The sequence below is a fragment of the Enhydra lutris genome, unplaced genomic scaffold (assembly GCF_002288905.1).
Source record: "Enhydra lutris kenyoni isolate GAN:26980312 unplaced genomic scaffold, ASM228890v2 scaffoldscaffold12, whole genome shotgun sequence".
Lineage (NCBI taxonomy): Eukaryota > Metazoa > Chordata > Mammalia > Carnivora > Mustelidae > Enhydra > Enhydra lutris.
In genome coordinates this window covers 40,864,645-40,888,368 of record NW_019154096.1, presented here as the reverse complement: position 1 = coordinate 40,888,368, position 23,724 = coordinate 40,864,645, and the positions used below count along the sequence as shown (strand labels likewise).

Below are 23,724 nucleotides of genomic sequence, written 5' to 3'. Positions count from 1 at the left end.
AAAAAAAAAAAAAAAAAAAAAAAAAAAAAAAAAAAAAGGCAAGAAAAACTACATTCACTAGCATGTAAAGCAGGGACATGTGTGTACAACTTGAGAAATGCAAAGAAAATCTTTGGAAGGCTTCCGAAGAAACACGAATAGTAGCTAACTATAAAAAGTACCACTGGGGAGTCCCAGGAGAAATATTTTTAATCTTCACTTATATTTTATTCATAATAGCTACACTTTGGATTTAGAAACAAAAACACATACATTTCTACTGTAAGAAAAAGTTAACTTAAAAAATTTTTGAGGTATGGTTCCAGCCCATGTAAAAAACTGTTTAACACTAGCAATATTTAGTTTTAACAAAATGTTCCCCAAAACTACCTTTCTCCCACACCTGTAAAGATTCCAAGTAATCCTTTTCCTTATATTTTCTCAAAATTATACCATGTTTGACCCATCAATATTACACCAAGCTCTGCCTTACAAATCCTGTTGTGATGTTCTTATACTTCTATAAAGGCTCTTACCATTTCAACTTCTTTAACCGAAACTGAACTTGAGCAGAACATTGTGATTGATCATATTACACTGGGAACACAGAAGGCAACTGGCCATCCCAGTTCACCCACGACTGAGAGTTTCCTGGACCATGAGATCTGCAGTGCTAAACGAAGACAGTCCCTGGACAGACCAGGATGGCTGACTAGGTATATAAGCATCCAAACAGAAACAAAGAAGAGTGACTCTGTATGGGGTGGGAGCAAAGGTGACATGAACAGGATATGGAAGCAGTCATTTCTTAGGAAAAATGTACTGCTTCTAAATCCCATGGCAAAGCTGGGATATTATTCTCTCACAACAGATGCCTCTACTATTTTTTCAATAAGATGCTTGCATTTTCTTTTACTTAATCTGCCACCATTAAAAGATTTTCAGACTTTCAACTAATTTACAAAAACACTCTCAGCTGTTAGAACGTAGGTACCACAGGTAGTATAATTTTTAAAAGCCATGAGTCATCAAGAGTCAATCATTCATAAACAATATAATATGAAATACTTTGGTCCTAAGTCCTACTAAATGACCCTTTGCTTAGAACTACAAACGTCTTTATTATCTACAAAGGCCCTATTGCAACTCTGGAAATTAGGTCTGAGAAATCTCCGAGGTAAAGAGAATGCTGAATGGGCTATTAGGAAAACATACGAAGAGGGATGAATTAATCATATCTTTCTACAGAACCACTGAACCTTTCCTAACATACAAAGGCATTTGACTTGGACCTAAATTATCTGGATTTTCTATCTACTTAAAACATGATTTGGTAACTTGCTTGGACAGGAGAGTATGTAATATTGAAAAAGACTTTTAAAACACTAAGAAATGGTATTAGTATTACTTTGTTATATTGTTCATAGTCTTTTCCTAAGTATTATCTATTCATTACAATAGATTTAACTATAATTTTTAATATCCTGAGGCCAGAATTTTGATTAAATTGTTCGTGATAAACATACATTCCTTCTTTGCATTAATGATTTATTATTAAGAGAGATCTCTACTTACCCAGAGAACCTAGAGTATTAGCCCAAAGTGCCCCTTGCCTAGTCACCATGTTCAAAATCCTACCAGGACAGAAAGAAAGAATTTGTGCTTAGAATCACCATTTCTCTAATGTGAAAAATCATAACTATAGCTATTTACAATGTATAAATCCAACAGCCAAAGTTTTCTTAATTTTATTTATTTTTTATTTTTAAAAGATTTTATTTATTGGGGCGCTTGGATAACTCAGTCACTAAGTGTCTGCCTTTGGCTCGGGTCGTGATCCTGGGGTCCTGGGATTGAGCTTCTCCCTCTCCCACTCCCCCTGCTTGTGTTCCCTCTCTCAGTGTCTCTGTCAAAAAAAGGATAAAATCTTAAAAATAATTTATTTATTTGAGAGACGCAGATAGCCCGATGGGGGCTTGATTCCGGGACCCTGGGATCATGACCTGAGCCGAAGGCAGACGCTTAACTGGCCTTAACTGGCCTTAACTGGCCGAGCTACTCAGGTGCCCATAGTTATTTTTAAAAAGATTTATTGACTTATTTTATTTTTTTTTCCCTTTTCTTAATATTTATTTGACAGAGAGAGAGATCACAAGTAGGCAGAGAGGCAGGCAGAAAAGCGGGCTTCCCGCCGAGCAGAGAGCCCGATGTGGGGCTCGATCCCAGGACCCTGAGATCATAACCCTGGCCTAAGGCAGAGGCTTAACCCACTGAGCCACCCAGGTGCCCCTTGACTTATTTTAGAGAGAGAGCAGGAGCAGGGGGGAGGGGCAGAGGGAGATGGAGAGAAGCAGACACCCCACTGAGGCAGAGCTTGATCCCAAGACACCTTGATCATGACCTGAGCTGAAATCAAGAACCAGATGCCCAACCAACAGGTGCCCTCCAAAATTCTATTAACTTAATTTTATTTTTTAAGATTTGTATTTATTTGACAGAGACAGTGAGAGAGGGAACACAAGTAGGGGGATTGGGAAAGGGAGAAACAGACTCCCTGTCGGGCAGGGAGCCCAATGTGCGGCTTGATCCCAGGACCCCGGGATTATGACCTGAGCTGAAGGCAGACACTTAACGACTGAGCCACCCAGGCGTCCCCAGTTTTTTTTTTCAAGATTATTTATTTATTTGACAGAGAGAGATCATAAGCAGGCAGAGAGGCAGGCAGACAGAGACGGGGAGGCAGGTTCCCCGCCAAGCAGAGAGCCTGACCCGGGGCCCGATCCCAGTACCCTGAGACCATGACCCAAGCTGAAGGCAGAGGCCCCACCCACTGAGCCACCGAGGCGCCCCCAATTTTCTTAAATTTAAAACTTACCTCAGTATCTCCTCAGAATTTATTAAGGATGATTATATAAATATAAATAAAAGTTAAACCTCCAACATTTTCAGGCAGTGAGTAAAGAAATTTATTATTTTTAAATATAAGTCAAATACAGAAAGGCTCGAATGACAACCTAGAATGTATTTTATAAAAAAGCTTATAGTAACTGATTTACATTAAAAATACCATTATAATGGACAAATTAGCTTACAATTAAGTTTTTTAGGGAAGAATATACTTTGGATGTTAAATAGGATCAAAGCGTGGGATACTGTAGAATATAAAGCAGAATTAAAGGGAAATATTCAAAGAGAAGGGAAAAGCTGTCCAACTAGAATGCATGGAGAAAGCATCCTGTGTCTGCTCCCAGGCTAGAGCGAAGCGGCCAGAGTGAACGCTCAGCACACTCTCAAGGAAGCACAGTTCTGCCTTGCACCAGCGCCAGCTGTCACCAGAACAGTGACAGAGGCAACTGGAGGAAGAAGACAGGACATTCCTCTCCCAGCAGTGTAACACCATCACAGGAATGGGTCTATCCGGACAGCTGACTACTGCTGGAAATTATGGAATTACAGTAAGAGTGAAAAAACTTATTTAACGCAATTAAAAACTCATTTAAATTAATGCCCAAATAACAAAAATTTGTATTATTTCTAAAAGGTTTTTAAAAATATTAGTAATGAAGTATATTGCTTCTAATTAATTCTGTTACATATTTCCTAACATTTTAAGTTCAGCATATTGTTGTCATATGTAACACTTTTTTAAAACTAGTAATTTTCATTACTGCACTGCTGGAAGCACTGCAAACTGGTGAAATTGTTTGGCATATGACTGGACAATGTATCTCCACATACTGGGCCCTTACCTACTTTAATCACCTCTCAATAACCCTCCAAGACTGAAAGCAGAAAAAACTTACCTAAGATCACAAAACAGTAAGTAATGAAACTAGGCTTTGAAGCTACATAGATCTGTCTGGCCCCAAACCTTATCTTCTTTCCATTTTAGAGGCTGTCTCCTATTTTATTAATTTTATTTTTCGAAGATTTTATTTACTTATTTGAGGGAGAGTAAAAGAGAGCACAAGAGGGGATGAGGGGTAGAGGTGGGGAGGGAGAAGTAACTCCTCATTGTACAGGGAGCCCAAAGCAGGGGTCAATCCCAGGACCCTGAGATCATAAACTGAGCCAAAGGCAGCCACCTAACTGAGCCACCCAGGTGCTCCAGCTGTCTCCTATTTTAAACACTTCCTATTTAGTAAGATCAGAATTGTTATATAAAAATGATATATTTTAAAAATCTTATCTAAAAAATACAAACCGATTTGACTCTCTCCAAAAATTAATAACTATCACTGTTTTAAGAAACAAAAGTTATCTTTTCCAGGAGACCTTCCACTTTCTTTCCTTAAGATTTTATTTATTTGACCAAGAGAGACAGCGAGAGAGGTTAACACAACCAGGGGGAATGGAAGAGGGAGAAGCAGGCTTCCTGCTGAGCAGGGAACCCAACAGGGGGCTCGATCTCAGGACCCTGGGACCATGACCTGAGGTGAAGGCAAATGCTTAAGGACTGAGCCACCCAGGCGCCCTGACCATCCACCTTCATATTTAATATGATGTTAGGGACTTGCTTCAAAGTAATATGGGAGAGAAGAATGAGATGGAGCACAATTGGTCCCAATCCTGGTTGACTGTTGAGAATGGATTATGGTTCATGGGTCTTCACTGTACTATTCTGTCTACTTTGGCATATTTTCAAAATTTTCTATAACACAAAAAAGTAAAAAATAAAAATTATTAGAATAAGGGACAAATATATTTTTAAAAGATTTTATTTACTTATTTGACAGTGAGAGGGAGAACAAGAGTGAAAGCACCTGAGAGCACAGGCAGGGGAGTGGCAGACAGAGGAAAAAGGAGAATCAGGCTCCCCCATGAGCAGGGAACCTATTATGGGGCTCAATCCTAGGGCCCTGGGATCATGACCTTAGCCGAAGGCAGACATTTAACTGACTATGCCACCCAGGTGCCCCGGAGTAAGGGACAAATATTAATATACATGTAAAAATATTCAAGGATGTGGCTTAGTAAAGCCAAGATCCACATCCTAACAGGAATATGAGAAACTTGACAAGCCTTCAGGATTCCCAACATCTAATTTAGCAAACCTGCTGCCACCTGCTGGCTAAATAACATACAAAGAAAATGGAGCTTAATGTGTCCTAAAGCAAAACCAGGAGCCATAAAGTTATGTAAAACTAAACATCGAATTATTTAGAGAGTATCTACATGGACTGGTCATGTTTATTTCTCAGGCAGGGTGAAGACATCTGTACTTTCCTTTCTCCACAAACTTGAATTTCCTGAGAGAAGACTCAGGAACTACCGCTGATTTCTAGGAATTTTGTGATAGATTTTCTTTAGCCTTCTTTCAGAAACGGAGTGTGAACTCAGTAAGTAGTTCAATTCAAATGACAGCATATCCAGCAATCACTCGTACATGCTTATTTCTTTACTACCAAGTCCTGTGGTTTCTGCATGCCCTCGAACAATCCAAATAATGCAGCAACTCAACAACTTGAAAAGCACGCCCTACGGGCCCACAGAATGAAAAGGTAGGTAAGTTAGGTTGGGGTAGCACCAGCTGAGGGACACTGACCAAAAATCACTCCTTTTAGAATGTTAGCCTCATGTTGGCTCAATGGTTTAAGCATCTGCCTTCGGCTCAGGTCACGATCCTGGGGTCCTGCATCGGGTTCCTGGCTCAGCGGGGAGCCTGCTTCTCCCTCTACCCTTTCTCTCTGCTCGTGGTATCTTTCACTCTCACTGAAATAAATAAATAAAATCTTTTAAAAAACAAACAAAACAAACCTTAGCCTCAGTAACCCGATTCCTTAGTTTCTTTTATTTTGATTAAGAAAATAAAAAAAATCGATCAAAATGGATGTCAATCCTCTAAACATGTGTAATCTCAGATTGTGTTCATCAGGTCAACAAAGTAGAGGTTAATATTCAAACAGCACTACATGAGATGATTACATAAGACTTACTGTACGTTTCTTGGTTTGGACCAGGACATGTTCTGGGTTTCCTTCAATCCTAGCCGTAGACCATTCATTGCTCCAAATGCAGCCCCTAGTGAATCATAGTAAAAAACAATTGCACTTCAGATTCTTTTTTACTTTTATTTAATAGGAAAAAATAAAAAATGTAAATAATGATCATTTACTTATTTACTATTATTAAAAATTCTATTTTTAAGTAATCTACACACCTAACATGAAACATGAACTTAAAACCCCAAGATCAAGAGTCACATGGTCCACTGAGTCAGCCAGGTTACCCTCAATAATGATTTTTTAAAACCCTGAAACCAGTACTTGAATTGCTTTTGATTTTAAGAACTTTTGCCTACTTGGATTGAGGACAGTGAAAAAAATTATCATACCCACCTGTCATACAACATCCTCCAATGGTAAAGAAGGCCAGCTCAAATCTGCCCCGGGTTTTATTAGCTCCAGTCGGTAAAATAAACTCATCTGTATCCTAAAGGGGCAATAACAAAAAACAAGCTGAGCTCCCCTCAAAACCCAGTACTTAAAAAGTGTTTTTTAATTTGTCAAATTCACAAAAGTAAAACCTGAGATTAACTAAAACTCAACTATACTTAGTCAAGCATAAAGTAAAACTTTCTGCAACAGCAACACCTAAATCAAAGTGAAGTGAAATGAACTATACATACAGTTACACTCATTAGTTTTCAGGCATTCTCATCAGAACTTTGCTTTTCAATTAAGTTTGACCGATTGTGTATGTAATTTGCCTTCCTTAATGATAAATATGATGCAACATGCAAGAGAGTTTAGGAAGACCAGCTCTAGAGAAAGGTAAACGGAAAGGTAAGAGAAGTAACGGTTTATCTGATTGAGATACCACTGTGGAAAAAGAACTCTCATTCTATAGCTACTATTTATCAAGCACAATTTTACTATTATCATAAAAAATAAGCAGAAACTATAAAAGCATAACAGTTTGGATCAATTATGCAAGGACAAAATTACCTTCTTAATTCTTAACAGTTTGGGGAAGTATCTATTTTATTAATCTTAGACAGCTATAATCTCTTTCTAGTAAATGCATATACAAATTTGATATGAAACTCATGAAGGCTATCTAAGAATTTTAAGTTGAAAATGCTACTGTAAGAGCACAATATGATTGATTCTATAATACAATACACTCATACAGAACACATTCAATACAGGTTTGCCAAGCTTTCTATACAAAAATGGTTAAAATTAGCCATAAGCACACACCGCTGGCAATTTGCTAACAAGCAAACATCACTTTACCAAATATGGAACTTCAGTAAATGCATTCCTGATTAGGAAAACTGCAGCTATGCACTGGTTTTTGATTTCTAGCTTATGCATACATTCTCACCAAAAAGTACACAAATAAGCAAGCGCATCTACTTTCATCACACAGAAACAGTCTGTTGGGCAATAATAAGCCAACTCTGAAGAGATCCCATATCATGATACACATGGTTTCTCAAAAGTTTTGGACCTTTAAATTAATCACTTAGTTTTAAACTGTACTTCTGGCTTGGAATTTTTAGAAATGCTATATTTAATGAGGTATATAATTCTTCAACCTAGAAATGGATCGCTAATTACAAACAGGGAATTTTTTTTTAAAGGTCATGATGAACATTAATAAGCAAAGTGCATGTTATCACCAACTCAATTCTTTGCTAGGGTCAACCATAATAATAAAAGTACTAAGAGGACTGAAGGCAAATGTATATCAGTTCACACACAGAGCCTCTTGAAAACAATTTCATGGTTAGCTGTCATTGGGGCTTAATCTTTTAAATGCAACTAGAATGTACTGTTTCACTTAATTTTTTAAAAAGATTTTACTTGTTTACTTGACAGAGACAGAGATAGTGAAAGAACATGAGTGGTGGTGGGGGATGGGGGGGTGGGGAGAGGGAGAAGTAGGCTCCCTTCCGAGCAGGGAGCTGGATGCACAGCAGGAATCGATCCCAGGACCCTGGGATCACGACCTGAGCTGAAGGCAGATGCTTAACTGAATGAGCCACCCAAGAGCTCCTTAAATGTACTGCTTCACGTAACAAAAATTTGCAAAGACTTTTTTGAGGGAGGGGACACTGGCCAAATTACATTAATCCTGGGAGAAAATGAAAAGGCTTTTGGTTTCTATAAAAATATGATTAATAGCTTATTATGTTATGAAAAAAACTTTTGCAAGCCAAATTTGAACTGCAAGAAATAAGCACTTAACAGGTTGCTCTTGAAGTAAAGATAACACATGCATATAGGGAAGATACACTGAGATGTTCTTGTGCTGAGGACACTGTTTAACAATCACCAGTACCACTGTTTGCCACACAGAAGAGAAATGCATCCAAAGATGGGCACCACTGTACCTGATAAAATAGTCAGAAGGCCAAGATTATGTGAAATATTTATATTTCAACTGGAGATACTGGATGTTAGAAATATTCAAATTCATCTTGTTTTTATACTGGATGTTCATCTGGCCTAAAAAGCGGAAGATTATCTACCAAATGTAATTTTTAATTTATCAGTGATGATGCAAAGGTGGTGACAACACAAAGCAATAGTCAGAGAAACCACAAATAGTGCCTCAGATAAGAAGTTGTTGACAAAAACCAGTATATGGTGAGTTCACATGTAGTATTTAAGATGTCTCTGTACTTCAGAAGTATGGAAAACTGTTCCATAAAATTCAGTTTTAACTAAGGTAACCTTTAAATTTAGGCTTTCCATGGTTTTTATAACGAGATGAGAAAAACTTTTCAATTCTGAAACCCCTTTTGCATTTGAATGGAAAAGGTCACTACAAATGTTTGTGATTAAGCAAGAATCCCAATTTTTTAAAATTGATGTCTAACCTTACCAAGCCCCACCTAGCACTGCAGGGTCACAATGTTATGTATTTATGTATTTATTTATTATTTTTTATTAACATATAATGTATTATTAGCCCCAGGGGTACAGGTCTGTGAATTGCCAGGTTTACACACTTCACAGCATTCACCATATTTTTAAATGGAGCTACAGTACAACCTTTAAAAGGTTGTACATTCAACCTACATTCAACATTTAAGCAAAACACATGTGACTAGTTTTGAAATTTTGAGTAAAATACTGAGAGAGGTACTCTTGAAATAAAATCAATAAACATACACTGCAGATATTTGACAAACATTTCCTGCAAAAACAAACAAGTCCCAAATCAACTTGCTTCTACTGAAACACAATGAACAAGAAATGCAGGCAATTACTGTCAGTGATTCAACTTGAAACAAAAAGTCCCAACCACTACTCTTAAAAAACCACCCCAAAACCCATCCTATTTACTGATACGTAATTCAAATACTATATAATTCACCTATTTAAAGTGTACAATTCAATGTTTTTTAGCATATTCAGTGTTATACAACAAAGACTATCATCTTTAGAGCATTTTCACTATCCCAAAAAGAACCCCATACCTGTTAGCAGTCATTCTCCATTTCTCCCCTACCCTGAGCAGCTCCTGATCAGTCTGCTTTCTGTCTCTTTGTATTTGCCAATTCTGGACATTTCATGTACATAGAATCATACAATATATGGCCTTTTATGACTGGCTTCTTTCATGTAATAATAAGTTTACAAGGCTCGACCATGTTCCAGCATGTATCATCACTTCTTCCTTTTTTTCCTGCTAAATATCTCATTGCATGGAGATGCCACATTTTGTTTATTTTTAAGTTGACAGACATTTGGGTTGTGTCTACCCCCTGGCTATTTAGAATAAACCTGATAAGCGCATTCGTGCACAACCTCTTGTGTGGACATATGTTTCCAATTCTCTTGGATATATATCTGACTAGATTACTGGGTTATATGGTAACTCTATTTTTCACATTTTGAGAAACTGTCCAATTCTCTTGGGTATAAATCTATTGAGCAGAATTAGTGGGTCAAATGGTAACTCTATTTTTAATATTTTGAGAAATTATCAGACTGTTTCCAAAGCAGCTGTTTCAATTTACATTTCCACCAGCAGTGCATGAAGGTCCAATTTCTCCATATCCTCACCAACATCAGTTATTGCATGTTTCTGATAATACCTATAGCAGTGGTGAAGGAGTATCTCGCGTCGGTTTTGTGATTTGCATTTCCCTAGTAAGTGATATTAAATATCTTTTATGATTATTGAACATTTCTATATCTGTTTAGGGAAACATCTACTCAAATCCTTTACTCTTTTTTATTTTTAATTTTTAAAGATTTTATTAATTTATTTGTCAGAGAGAGAGAGAGAGAAAACACAAGCAGGGGGAGTGGAAGACAGGGAGAGGCAGGGTCCTTGCTGAGCAAGGAGCCTGATGCAGTACTTGATCCCAAGACCCTGGGATCATGACCTGAGCTGAAGGAAGATGCTTAAGCTTAACTGACTGAGCCACCCAGGCGTCCCTAAAGCTATAAATTACTGACATTAACAACTGAGAGAAGGAGTACACACCTGTTAAAGAAGAAGTGTTTTTGCATGTTATGGAAGTTAAACTGGTAAAAATTCTAACTAGATTTATAATTTTAGGATTTTAATTTTAGGATGTTAAATCCCTCAGTAACTAAAAGGAATATAACTACAGAACATACACAAAAGAAAATGAGAAAGAGATTTAAACATTTCACTGAAAAAAAATAAATCAACTAAACACAAAAGACAGTAATTCAAAAAACGAAGGACAAAAAAGCTAGAAGACATATAAAAAACAAACAGCAAAATGACAGAAATCCCTCCTTATCAGTAATCATTTTAAATATAAGTGGATCAAACTCTCTAACCAAAAGACATAAGACTGGCACAATAGATAAAATACCAGGATCCAACTACACTGGGGGTTACTTTCATTCCAGAGACACAAAAAGATTCAAACTGAAGTGACAGAGAAAGATATTCTATGCAAATAAAATCCAAGACAGCAGGGTGGCCATACTAATATCAGAAAATATAGACTTTAAATAAATGAAAGATTACAAAGAAATCCCTGTCATTTATTAATGGTCCAATACAACAAAAAGATTCAATTATAAACATTTATACACCTAGTAACAGGCCATTAAAATATATTAAATATAAAACAGTGGAATGAAAGGGAGAAATAGAAATTTCTACAGTAATAATTGGAGACTTCAATACTCTATTCTCAATAATGATAATAATCATAACCAGACAGAAAATAAGGAAATATGAGCACTTAACACCATAAAACAAAGAACAAATAGATCTAACAAACATCTACAAAACACTCTACCTATCAGTAATATAATAGCATAGACATTTTTCTCCAGTGCATGTGGGACATTTTCCAGGACAAATAATATATTAGGACACAAATCAAGTCTCAATGGATTTTAAAATATACCATACAGACTATCTTCTCCAACCACAAGAGTATGCATTAGAAATCAGTAACAGAAATAAAATAAAAAATTCATAAATTCATGGAAATTAAACAATACACCCATAAACCACCAACAGATCAAAGAAGAAATCATAAGGGAAATTAGAAAATACTTAAGAGATCAATAAAAAAGAAAACATAACATATCAAAACTTATGAGATCCAGTGAAAGTAGTGCTAAGGGGAAAATTCAGAGCTACAAATGCTTATTAAAAATATCAGAAAGATCTCAAATATACAACCTAACTTTGCAACTTAAGGAAACTTGAGGAACTAGAAAAAGAAATATGAGAGTACTATAAAAAACTGCATGCCAACAAATTGGATAACCTTGATGAAATATACAAATTCCTAGAGACATAAAACTCACCAAGAAACAGGAAATCCGAACAGGCCTATAACTGGTGAGAAGTGTGAAATCAGGAATAAAAAATGTCACACCAGGGACACCAGTGTGGCTCAGCTGGTTAAGGGTCCAACTTTTGATTTCAGCTCAGGTCATGATCTCAGGGTTGTGAGATAGAGCCCAACGTTGGGCTCTGTGCTAGGCATGGAGCCTGCTAAAATTTCTCTTTCTCCTTCTCTCTCTGCCCCTGCCCCCCTTTAACTCCATGTTCTCTCTCTCTCTAACACAAAACATAAGTCACAACCAAGAAAAGCCCTGGACCTAATGACTTCACTCGTGAAATCTATCCAGCATTTAAAGAAGAACTAACGCCAATTCTTTTCAAACTTTTCCAAAAAAATTGAAGTGGAGGTAATATTTGGTATAAGGCCAGGATTACCCTCATACCAAAGCCAGACAAAGACACTACAAGAAAACTACAGACCAATATCCCCTATGAATACTGACGCAAAATCCTCAAAAAAATACTAGGAAAACAAACTCAGCAGCATATTAAAAGGATTACACATCATGACCAAGTGGGATTTATTTATGTAATGCAAGATGGCCCAATATATTAAAACTGATCAACATAATACACCACATTAAAAGAAAGAAGGGGGAAAAAAAACCACGATCACCTCAACTACTGCAAAAAAAGTTTCACAAAATCCAACATACTTTTAAGAATTCAACAAACTAGGAATAGAAGGAAACTACCTCAACATAATAAAAGCCATATATGAAAATCCCACACTGAACATTATATTAAACCATAAAAGATAAAAGTTTTCCCTCCAAAATCAGAAAAAGGTAAGGATACCCATTTCTGCCACTCTTCTTTCGACACAGCACAAGTCCCCTGATATCTGTAAGTAGAATATTCCTATAAAACCTCCTGTAAGTCAAAATGTCATAAAGCAAAGAAGCAATTATCATCAACTTACATGGAAAAATGTTTTGAGTATTCCTAGACCTAAAATAAAACCTCTCTCAGTGTTTTCTGATACCTTAAGACACAGCTTGCTATCAAACATGCAAAATAAATGAAGATAAAGCACAGATGCTCACAGATAAGCTGCGATGGCTTGATGCTGAGATGCTGAGTGCAGATCCCCAGGAAGGAGCTCGATGGTGCCACTATAACAGCTCACTGCAAAACAAATGCTGAATGCTATTTTTGCTTTTTTGGTAAAAGCAAAAATTCTCTTCTGATTTCTTCTGTTCAGCATAAACAGGTACTACATACAGACCTACATAATATAGATCTCTCATGAAGGTGAAATGGAACAATGTGAACTTTCAAAAAGCAGGGGATATTTGTACTAGATGTTCTAGCTACAGCAATTAGGCAAGAAAAAATAAAAGGTATCCAAATTGGAAAGGAAGAAGCTAAATTTTCTTTCTTTGCAGATAAAATAATCTTATATGTAGAAAATCCTACATATTGCACAAGGAAACCTATTAGATCTAATAAACAAATTCAGCAAAGTAGCAGGATACAAAGTCAACACAAAAAATTAAAAGGATTTCCATATGCTAGTAATGGACAATTTGAAAAGAAATTTTAAAAAGCAATTCTACTTATAATAGCATCAAAAAGAATAGGGGTGCCTGGGTCACTCAGTTGGTTAAGTGTCTGCTTCAGCTCAGTTCATGATCCCAGGATCCTGGGATCAAGCCCCAAAAGGGGCTCCTTGCTCCACAGGGAGCCTGCTTCTCCCTCTTCCTACTGCTCCCCCTAGTTGTGCTCTCCCTCTCATCCCCTCACCCTCTGTTAAATAAAGAAATAAAAAAACCGTATCTTTAAATAAAAAAAGAATACTTAGGAATGAACTTAACCGATGAGGTAAAAGTCTTACAAAATGAAAACCATAAAACCTCTTAAACGCAAACAAAGAAGAAAGGGAAACATAACCCATGTGTGTGGGTTGGAAGACTCAATACTGTTAAGATATCAAAACCATCCAAGAGAATCTACAGATTCAATGTAATCCCTATCAAAATACCATGTTTTTGCAAACGGAAACACCTATCCTCTAATTAATATGGAATCTCAATGAGCCCCAAACAGCCAAAACAATCTTGAACAAGAACAATAATCAGGATGCTTAGGTGGCTCAGTTGGTTAAGTGTCTGCTTTTGGCTCAGGTCATGATCCCAGGGTCCTGGGATTGAGTCCTACATCAGGCTCCTCACTCAGCGGGGAGCTTGCTTCTCCCTCTACCTGCTGCTCCTCCTGCTTGTGCTCTCTCTCTGACAAAAATAAAAAAGAAAGAAAGAAAGAAAGAAAAAGAACAATAATCACGTTTCCTGATTTCAAAACTTACTACAAGGCTACTGTAATCAAAAGAGTGTGATACTGACAAAGACAGACAAACAGACCAATGAAACAGAATAGTGAACCTGGAAATAAACCCTCACATATAGTCAAATGATTCTGAACAAGATTGCCAAGACCATTCCATGAGGAAAAAATACTCTTAACAAATGAGGCTCTGAAAACCAGATATCCACATGAACAAGTAAAGTTGGATCCTTACCTAACACCTAATAAAAAAATTAAACACCTAATATAATATAAATATAATATAATATAAAAACTGAATGGATCTAAATATAAGACCTAAAATCAAAAAAGCTCTTAGAAGAAAACATGGGAGAAAAGCATGACACTGGATTTGGCAATGACTTCTTGGATTTGACACCAAAGCACAGGCAACAACAACAAAAAAAAGAAAAATAAGGGGCGCCTGGGTGGCTCAGTGGGTTAAAGCCTCTGCCTTTGGCTCAGGTCACAATCTCAGGGTCCTGGGATCGGGCCCCTCATTGGGCTCTCTGCTCGGTGGGAAGTCTGCTTCCCCTCCTCTCTCTGCCTACTTGTGATCTCTCTCCCTCTGTCAAATGAACAAAGAAAATCTTAAAAAACAAAAAAAGAAAAATAAGAACTGGCCTTTGTGAAAATTTAAAAATACTGTGCCTCAAAAGATAGTAATCAGCATAGTAAAAAGGCAACCCACAGGATGTGAGAAAATATTTGCAAGTCATGTTACCTGATCAGGGGTTAATATTCAGAATATATAGAGAACTTAAATTCAACTACAATAAAGTCTCAATTCAAAAATAGGACAAAGAACTTAAAAATAAGCATTTCTCCAAAGGTATGGCAATGGGCATAAAATGGGCAAAAATCATATGAAAAGGTGTTCAACATTACTAATCATTAGGGTCATGCAACTCAAAACTACAAGGAGCACCACCTCATACCCATTAGAATAGCTATGATCAAAAAAACCGCAGAAAATAACAAGTGTTGATGAGGATGCAGAGAAATTGCAAACCTTGTGCAGTTCTTGGGAATGTAAAATGGTACAGTGCTATGGAACACAGTGTGGCAGTTCCTCAGATAAATAATAAAATTTCCATAAGATCCAGTAATTTCACTTCTGAATATATAACTGAAATTAAAAGATTCAGGAAGAGACATTTGTACACTAACGTCCAGAGCAACACTACCCCCAATAGCTAAAATATGAAAGCAATCCAAGCATCCAGGGACAGATGGATAAGCAGAATGGAATATTATTCAATTAAATATTAGTCGGCCTAAAAGGAAGGAAATTCTGACACATGCTATAGCATAAGTGAAACTTGAGAATATTATGTTAAATGAAATAAGCTAATCACAAAAAGACAGATACTATAATTCTACTTATTTGAGGTACTTAAGAGTATCAAAACCAGAAACAGAAAGCAGAACGGTGGTTGCCATGGGATGGGTGGGTGGAATGAAGTTATTTTTCAACGGGTATAGTTTGTTTTACACGATGAAATGAGTTACAGATATGGTAGGTGGTAATTGTTGCACAATATTACAAACGTAGTTAATACTACTGGACAGTACACTTAAATATGGGTAAGATAGTAAATTTAATGTTAGTACATTTCACAATTTAAATGGGAAAGGGGAAAAAAACCCAAAACACCTCAAACCCCAAAAACCCTTCAAAGGGTATTAGTTAATTAGTACCAGAGAGATAAAAGTCAAATCCCAGAGTTTCTGAGAAAAGAAAAAGAAAAGAAAAGAAAAAGGAGTTGGTGCCTCCAGAAATATGTATCACAGATCTAGTTAGCATAAGAACCTGAATTTTTTTTTTTAAAGCAGTAAGATAAATCACCAAACTAATAAATTCATAAAAGGACTAGTCTTAATTTTACCTGAACGAGATACCGTGGATCCACATTTAAATACGGAGACAGAGGATTCATACCAGTCACTAGAGAGAAAACATCACATTGCAATGAAATTTTAAAAAGTTATTTCATTCAGTGTTAATTACGCTGTTTCAGGTGTTCTTCAATTTTTATTTACAGGCTCACTGAATATGAAATTTTCTCCTTTTCTACTTTTCTCCTTATCCTGTCTGGCAGTTTTGTGGCTGTCTCCTCCTGAGGTCCTGAATTTCAAACCAAGTCCTGCACTAGTGGCTCAGGCTCTCATACCAAGAAGATATTGGCAATAATGTGGATCAAATAATCAAAGGAGCAGGAAGCATAGCCGAAGTCAATTATAAAGCTAATTTCCTCTACTTTGCTACAAGGATGCTTGACATCTACACAAATTGCAAAATAAGACTGACAATAGACAAGTGAATTTCATGGGAAAACCAGTGCTTGGGTTGAGTTATATATAAATATTTTAAGGCCGTTCCTTCAAATCTTAGTATTGATAGTTGCTGACAAAGGTGATTTGCTGTGGCAGTGTAGAACACTGTTGGGTCATCACCACAGGAATGGGAGTCAGGACAAAAGAAAATGGAAACTCTTAGAGAGCCAGACTTGAATCCCACTAACTTTGACAATGGGAAAAAAATCTATCAAGGAATATCAACTTTCTCATATTCTGAATTTAATCCTTGAATCCTCTGAATGTCCACAAATCTAATACCCATGACTCTAGTCCTTTCATCAACTGAAAGTCCTATTAATTCTATATTCAATATTCATTTCGAACTTTTACTTACCACCATCCTTACTGCTACCATCTTAGTCCAACCATTAAATCTCACCTAGACTACAGTAACAATCTCCTACCTAAATGAACTCCTTAATCTGCTCTAATCCCTTCAATTCACTTCCTATATAGTAACTAAAGTGACTTTTTTTTAGGAAAAGGAAATCAGCCTTAATGGCTTCCATTCACAATTTTAATCCAATCCAAACTCCTTACCATGGCTTATAAAACAATGCATTAGCAGCCATTACTTGCTCTCCTGATCTCATTATCTCCTACTGCTCCAACTCCCTTTCAATTTTGTAGACACACTGGCCCATCAGATGTTCTTTAAACATGTCAGGTCTGTCCCCCCCCACCCCAGGGCACTTGGACTAACCATTTTCCCTTGTGTACCTCCATGTGCCTATGCGCCCCCACATTTGTACTGTATTCAAGTCACAGCTCAAATGTAAACACCCTCTGGTTGCTTTCCCTGACCTATTTATTCTAAAACAGTGACCTGCTCCCATCCCCTGATCCTGTTTTGATGCCTTTACATACACTTATTAACTGAAATGTGTTTGTGTTACTTGGCAAACTAGGATGTAAACTCCATGAAAGCAGCAATCATCTCTTTTTACCACTAGTAGTCCTGCACCCAGAAAAGTCGTTGGCCCATTCCAGGTGTTCAGTGAATGGTGGTCACCCTCGACCTCTCAATTTACCTTCAAACCTTAATCAAATTAATGTAACAATGCTTTGTCATATTAAGGCAGTACCCTTTGTGCTCCAAAACTCAGACCTCGGAAGGCTTATTATAAGTAAAATGTGTTCCAGATTCAGTTTTGACATAAGTGACACTAGGACTCTTTTGCTCTTGACCAAAGAAGACATGGAGAAGTAGAACAAGTTATATTCATCCAGCTGAATACCCGCAAAGTCCCAAACATCTGGACGACATTCACAGGATTGAGAGGGCACAGACAGGTGGTATTCATATTTCTGCACTTTTGACCTTGCATATTTCGTTTCCTAAAATTCTTACCTGGCTTCTTTTTTCAAGTCCATAAATGGCCTATATAGTGCAGTTCACTTCTTGGCTCCTCCGCTGGCCCGACTCAGATTTCTTTCTTGCCTACATTCAATATTAAGTGTTCTGCCCTGAAGGCTATATCGCAGTTTCGAAACACTGACTTAAAGCTTAAAAGTTATTTATAGCCTATTTGGAATGTATTTACTCGCAGAGGTAGGCTCTCCTCTTAATCTAGAGTCAAACACACAGCTCAACGCACAAGAAATGTGTGGTAGGAAAGATAAGGCACCACACTCGTCTATAAAGGGAAGAAAACATGCAGCATCCCGCGTCCACGTCACCCGGACAGAACTTCTCGGGGATCCATGGCTCCAAAAACTCGAGCGGCAGCGCAAACACCCTAACCCCATCACTGGTACTAAAGATTGTAAAAGCCAGCCGAAAAAAAACACAGTAAACACACTATACGTCTGGCGGAGTCGCCAAGAACCACTGAGAAATGTTCACAAGGTAGGCCTGATACTTACGCGGGACGCCGGCCAAATCCGCGTGCGAATAACCTGCCCCGCCGGCTCCAAAAAAGCCGGCCAACCCCCCTGTGGTTTTGTTCCCGCTTCCCCCGCCGCTCTCCATGGTGTCGCAGCAAACTGCTCGTCTGCTTCTCACCGCCGCCTCAGGCCAGGTTCGTCTGTTCTGCCGTTGCTCCCCAGAAACAGCGGGGAGACCCGCGTTCCCACCGCCTCCTTCACACGGTGACCTTCCGGGAGCCGGTACCCGGTAATCCTTGCACTTCCGTTTTGCGACATTATACGTCCCGAAAAACGGAAGCGCCTGACGGCAGCCTTCCGGTGGTGGGAAAGTGAACCAAGGCAGAATCAAAGCGGCGCATTCTGAGGCAGGTGGGGGTGCCTGTGGAAGAGGGAAGGCAGGCGACTGGCTAGGGCTTGGCTCGGGAGGCCGGCAGAGCAGCAACTGCAGAGAGAGGCAGCGGCAAAGAGGGAATGGTGCCGGGAGGCGCCGAGGAGGAGGCGCAGTCCGTCCCTCTCAGGGTTAGTGAATGAGGCTCTCCGCCCGGGCCGGCCCGGGGACTCTGCGCTGCGGGTCCCAAGCATGAGTGCGGGCCCCGGCTGTGAGCCCTGCACCAAGCGACCCCGCTGGGGCGCCGCTGCAACTTCTCCGCCGGCCGCCTCGGACGCCCGGAGCTTCCCCAGCAGGCAGAGGCGCGTCCTCGATTCCAAGGACGCTCCCGTGCAGTTCAGGGTCCCACCGTCCTCGTCAGGCTGCGTCCCGGGGCGGGCGGGACCGCACAGAGGCAGCTCCACCTCGCTTGGTACGTGGGGAAATAAAGATCTTTGTCCTTCGTTTTGGCCCGAACCTTTCGGTCTCTGTCTGGGGACCCAGGGACTCCAGTCACCCCTTTCTGGTGTCTTGTGTGCACCACTCAGGCCGTCTTGCTGAGCCAATAGGTCACTAGTAGGGGAATGTGGCCAAATTTTCTCCTTTGGGATTGGTGGTGTGAGAAACCCTGGTGAGCAGTTACTCTCAGGGGGGAAAATGGCAGTAGACTCCACCTGTTTGCTTTTCTCGAGTTTGACTGAGAAATTGCCTTAGTTGTTAAGAAAGTCTAATTGTGTATGTGAAGCTCCAGCCTTTAGATGGAAAAAAGGTACAAAGAAGGTCACAACTTCTCTTGGTTCAGATTTTATATCCGGGGGCTGCAGAGCTGTTAGTATTAGCTGGCATTGTGCTTGTTTCTGGCATACAGGGTTGAACAAGTGTAACTTGGGCACTGTCTTCAGATCCTAAAATCTGTCAGGAGAGATAAACAATTACAAAGTCCACCTGCTGACAGGTGAGAGACATACATCATTATGGTAGGAGTCAGGAATCTTAATCCACTCTGTGGGATCAGAGATAATCTCCCAGAAGATGAGGTGCTTATTCTGAGGGCTAAAAAAGGATGAAGAGTTAGCTAGAAAAGAGGAAGTAAGGAAATGTTCCTGAAGTGCAACTGGTGCATACTGTCAACAGAAGAGAGTAGAGAGAGATGGGGCTGCAGGGAGGTAGGAAAGGATCAGATCATACTGGGAAATATAGGCAGTCCTGAGGGTTTTGAACTTTACCTCTAAGGACAGTGAGAAACTTTTAATGTGTTTTCAGTAGGGAAGCGACTATGTGTATGTGCTTGCACCCACATCTTTTTTTTTTTTTTTTTAAAGGTCTCTGGCTGGTGGGTAGAAAATGAAGAATGGATTGAAAGAGAGAGGAAGAACAGGCCCAAGACTAAAGGAGTTAGTCTAGGTGGGAGATAATGATGGTTTATAGTTGGTTGTGTATAGTAGAGAGGGAGAGAAGTGAATGGAGTCAGAGAATGGGATCTGTGGGTTTGTACCTGTTAAATTAATTTGTGCTGCAAATAAAGATTTGGGGATTCTTCGCATAAACGTGATAATTGATGCTTTGGACATAGATTCGATCATATAAAGCATATAGAGAAAATAAAGGTGACCTAGGAAAGAAACTTTAGGAACACCATCATCTAAGAGTAGACTGAAGAGAAGCAGTCAGAAGAGTAGAGTGAAAGCCTGACTTTTGTTGTGTCATGCAGGAAAGAACATTTCAAAAAGGATGCAGTTGTCAACAGTGTAGAAGGCTGGCCAGAGGTCCGTCTTTGGGTGACTGGTGTAAACTTAGTTCTCTCAGGACTTAGAGGCATTGGGGAGTAGATCTCAACTATAAATCGAAGGATGAGCAGGATTTGCTGTATAGATCAAGGAGAGAAAGAAATACGCAGAGGGAATGGTATGTGCAAAGGTGGTAGGAATGGAGCATAAAATGACAGGAGTGACAGGACATAAGGCCAGGAAGAAGGACAGAACTTACTATGGACAAATTCTAGTGCCATTTCAAGGACTTTGGACTTTATTCTCTGGTTAATAGGGAGCCACTGAAAGCTTTTAAAGAGAGAGATAACATTTGTTTAATATTTTGGAAAAGATGGCTTAGTGGCCTTTGGACTTCTCTACCTTCAGTCCACTGTATAAATTCAGCCACTACACAGAGTAAGAAATCTTTGAACTGGGTAAATATGCCATATTTATTGCAAACATGTTTCATGAAATAATACCTATTATGTAGGACGCATTCTCACGTTGTTTGTATTTCACTATAAAAAGTTAGTCCTTTAAATATTACTCAGCCATCAGAAAGAATGAAATCTTTTCTTTTGCAATGCTGTCGGATGGAGCTAGAGTGTATTATGCTAAGAAAAATAAGTCAGAGAAAGACAAATGCCATATGATTTCACTCATAAGTGGAAGAAACAAAACATGAACCTAAAGGGTAAGGAGTAAAAAAGGGGGGGAGGCAAATCATAAGAGACTTTTTGAAAAGATTTTATCTGTTTATTTGAGAGCATGAGCAGGGATTGTGGGTGCTGGGGGGAGAGGGAGAGGCAGACTCCCCCCTGATCGGGGAGCCAGACATGGGGCTCAGTCCCAGCAACCTGGGATCATGACCTGAGCGGAAGGCAGATGCATAACCGACGGAGCCACCCAGGCGTCCCGGAAGACTCTCAGAGAACAAACTGAGGGTTGTTGGAGGGGAGCTGGGCAGGAAATGGTCTAAATGGGAGTTGAGTATTAAGGAGGGCACTTGTTGGGATGAGCACTGGGTGTTATATGTAAGTGATAAATCACGAAATTCTCCTGAAGCCAATAGTACACCATATGTTTAACTAACTAGAATTTAAATAAAGACTTTTTAAAAAAGTTAGTCCTTTATGTTAACACTGGTTTAGAGATACTCAAGACTAGACAAGGAGAACAGTTGCAGGAAGTACATGCAGTTGTCCAAAAAGTATCTATTCTTTTGATATTGGTGCTGTTTTGAGGATGGAGAGGAAGGAATGGATTTAAGATTTAGGCTGTAGATTTCAGAGAACTTAGTGAAGGAGAGTGGAAGAGAGAGGCGAATTAGAGTGACCTCCAAGTACGGTATCTGACTTCTGCAAGAAGCTGATTTGTAGACCCATTAACTTTATTTGCATATAAAGGTGGAAGAGTTCGTTGCTAGTGGAGGAGGGCAGTCAATCCTCATGGTTGGATCTTATTTTCTGCAGATTTCTGCAGAAGAGGAACCAAATTAATACTTGGGCTATACTTCAGATGTGTAAATATTTTTGTATACCGGGTACAGGACACCAATTAACAAAATGTGCAAAGTCTAAACAAAAACTATTGTTTCAAATTTGAAATTCTTTTAGGAATTTGGTATTAAAAATTTTAGTATATAGTTCTCTTAGGAGAATAGGTGAGAAAAAGAAATGGATATTCATTCAACATCTTTAAATATGGTATTATTTACCTCTCTGGGCGTATTATATTAGCTGAAATCTGCAGATCTGCATAGGCAGAACTCAGTGCTACTCTTTTCTGCTTTTTATAACTACCTGGAGTTTGTCTCCCTGCTCCAGGCATGGTCTAAGTGTAGGTCAGTGGGGGCGATGGTGGTAGCAGTTGGTGAGCAGTTAGTGGTAGCAGTTGGTGAGTAACTGGACCCAGTTTGTCCCCCTTCCTCCATGTCATTCCTTCACCTCAGTGCTGTCAAAAGCATCTTCTGACCTCTTTCCTCATCTCAAAACTCCACTGTCCATTACTTTGGTCTCACCATACCCTTCCTACTCATACCTTATCTTGCTCCTGCTGGAGGAAGGGGCCTTTTTGTGGAGGTGGGTTGTTCCTTTGAAATGCAGGTTAGTTCCAAAGCATGTTGTGTCTTTCACCTGTGTTGGTGGCAGGAAGTAATTGATTTGCTCATTGAATTTTGAAATACACTGGTTACTGAGTGATGTTACTAATGAGATTAAGTGTAAATGGTGTGAAATTAGAATAGGCTTGGAGAACTGCTGATCTCATTGAAAAAGAGATTGGGTGGGAGTGTTGGAAGAGAAGACATTTGTTAAATTTCTGCTTTGTGAGACTAGACACTTATTATTTTCCCTCATTAATCTATATAAACTTTTAGGTAGATATTTACTGCTAACCCCATATTATAGTTGAGGAAATATTAGAAGCTCAAAGAAGCGAAGTACTAGTAAGTGACTGAGCAAGGATCTCAGTCCAAGATCTTGTTTGACTCCAGATCTTGTATCTTTTTCATCACCTACCACTGCCCTCCTTTTTGTTTGCTGCGATTATTCCTAATAAAAAGACAGAAATTACCAGATAATGTGGAAAGCATAATTTTATCCTCATTTCAGGAATTAGGGGGTAAAATTCTGAAGCAGTCCTGTGGCATGTTGCAAAAGAAACCTTTGAAAGCCAGAAATAGTGGCAATGGAAAGAAGTAGGACTCTCAGGAGGACTGAGGAGTATCTTATTATCAGGAAATACTGGTTCCTCAGCTCCTGCTCCTCCTTTATCTGTTCACAGGCTTCAGGAATTATAGTAGGAAACTTGAAGCTGAAGAGAAGACACATTCTCAGTGTCAGTTGCCCTCATAATGCTGGGCATACCATTTAATCCTTACATTTATGGAGAAAGGTGTTTTAAATTCCACAGTGGCGGGGCACCTGGGTGGCTCAGTGGGTTAAAGCCTCTGCCTTCGGCTCAGGTCATGGTCCTAGTGTCCTGGGATCGAGCCCCACATCGGGCTCTGTGCTCTGCAGGGAGCCTGCTTCCACTTCTCTCTGTCTGCTTCTCTGCCTACTTGTGATCTCTGTCAAATAAATAAATAAAAAAATCTAAAAAAAAAAAAAAATAAATTCCACAGTGGCACAAAAAGTGAATTTGGGGCCCTTGCTGGTTTGTAATTTGAAGATTTTCTACACTTGTGTTTGATGTAATGAAATTAAATGGAGAAAGATGAAACTACAGAAAAAGTCTTGGAATCAAGTGGTTCATCCTTTTCTGATTGAAGCTAGTTTTTTTCTCTGA

The 23,724-nt window shown here is 38.9% G+C and overlaps 2 protein-coding genes across 3 annotated transcripts in view; one reads left to right on the top strand and one right to left on the bottom strand.

Annotated features, from left to right (window-relative positions):
- The window catches only part of LOC111145210 (mitochondrial import inner membrane translocase subunit Tim23), a 30,578-nt gene extending 12,033 nt beyond the window's left edge, over window positions 1–18,545 (bottom strand). The window contains exons 1-5 of the mRNA XM_022499945.1: window positions 18,316–18,545; window positions 15,978–16,036; window positions 6,318–6,411; window positions 5,916–6,000; window positions 1,555–1,613 (exon numbers count right to left, since the gene is read on the bottom strand). Coding sequence (XP_022355653.1) covers window positions 1,555–1,613; window positions 5,916–6,000; window positions 6,318–6,411; window positions 15,978–16,036; window positions 18,316–18,421 — 403 coding nt within the window. The 5' untranslated portion in view covers window positions 18,422–18,545. The remainder of the gene's footprint in view (window positions 1–1,554; window positions 1,614–5,915; window positions 6,001–6,317; window positions 6,412–15,977; window positions 16,037–18,315) is intronic.
- Window positions 18,546–18,803: 258 nt separating this feature from the next.
- The window catches only part of LOC111145343 (poly(ADP-ribose) glycohydrolase), a 117,369-nt gene continuing 112,448 nt past the window's right edge, over window positions 18,804–23,724 (top strand). The window contains exon 1 of one of the 2 annotated variants that reach the window (XM_022500192.1): window positions 18,804–19,118. In XM_022500192.1, the coding sequence (XP_022355900.1) occupies window positions 18,899–19,118 (220 nt within the window). In that variant the 5' untranslated portion in view covers window positions 18,804–18,898. Of the gene's footprint in view, window positions 19,119–20,069; window positions 20,090–23,724 lie in introns of those variants that run through there. The other variant, XM_022500193.1, reaches the window with a different exon arrangement.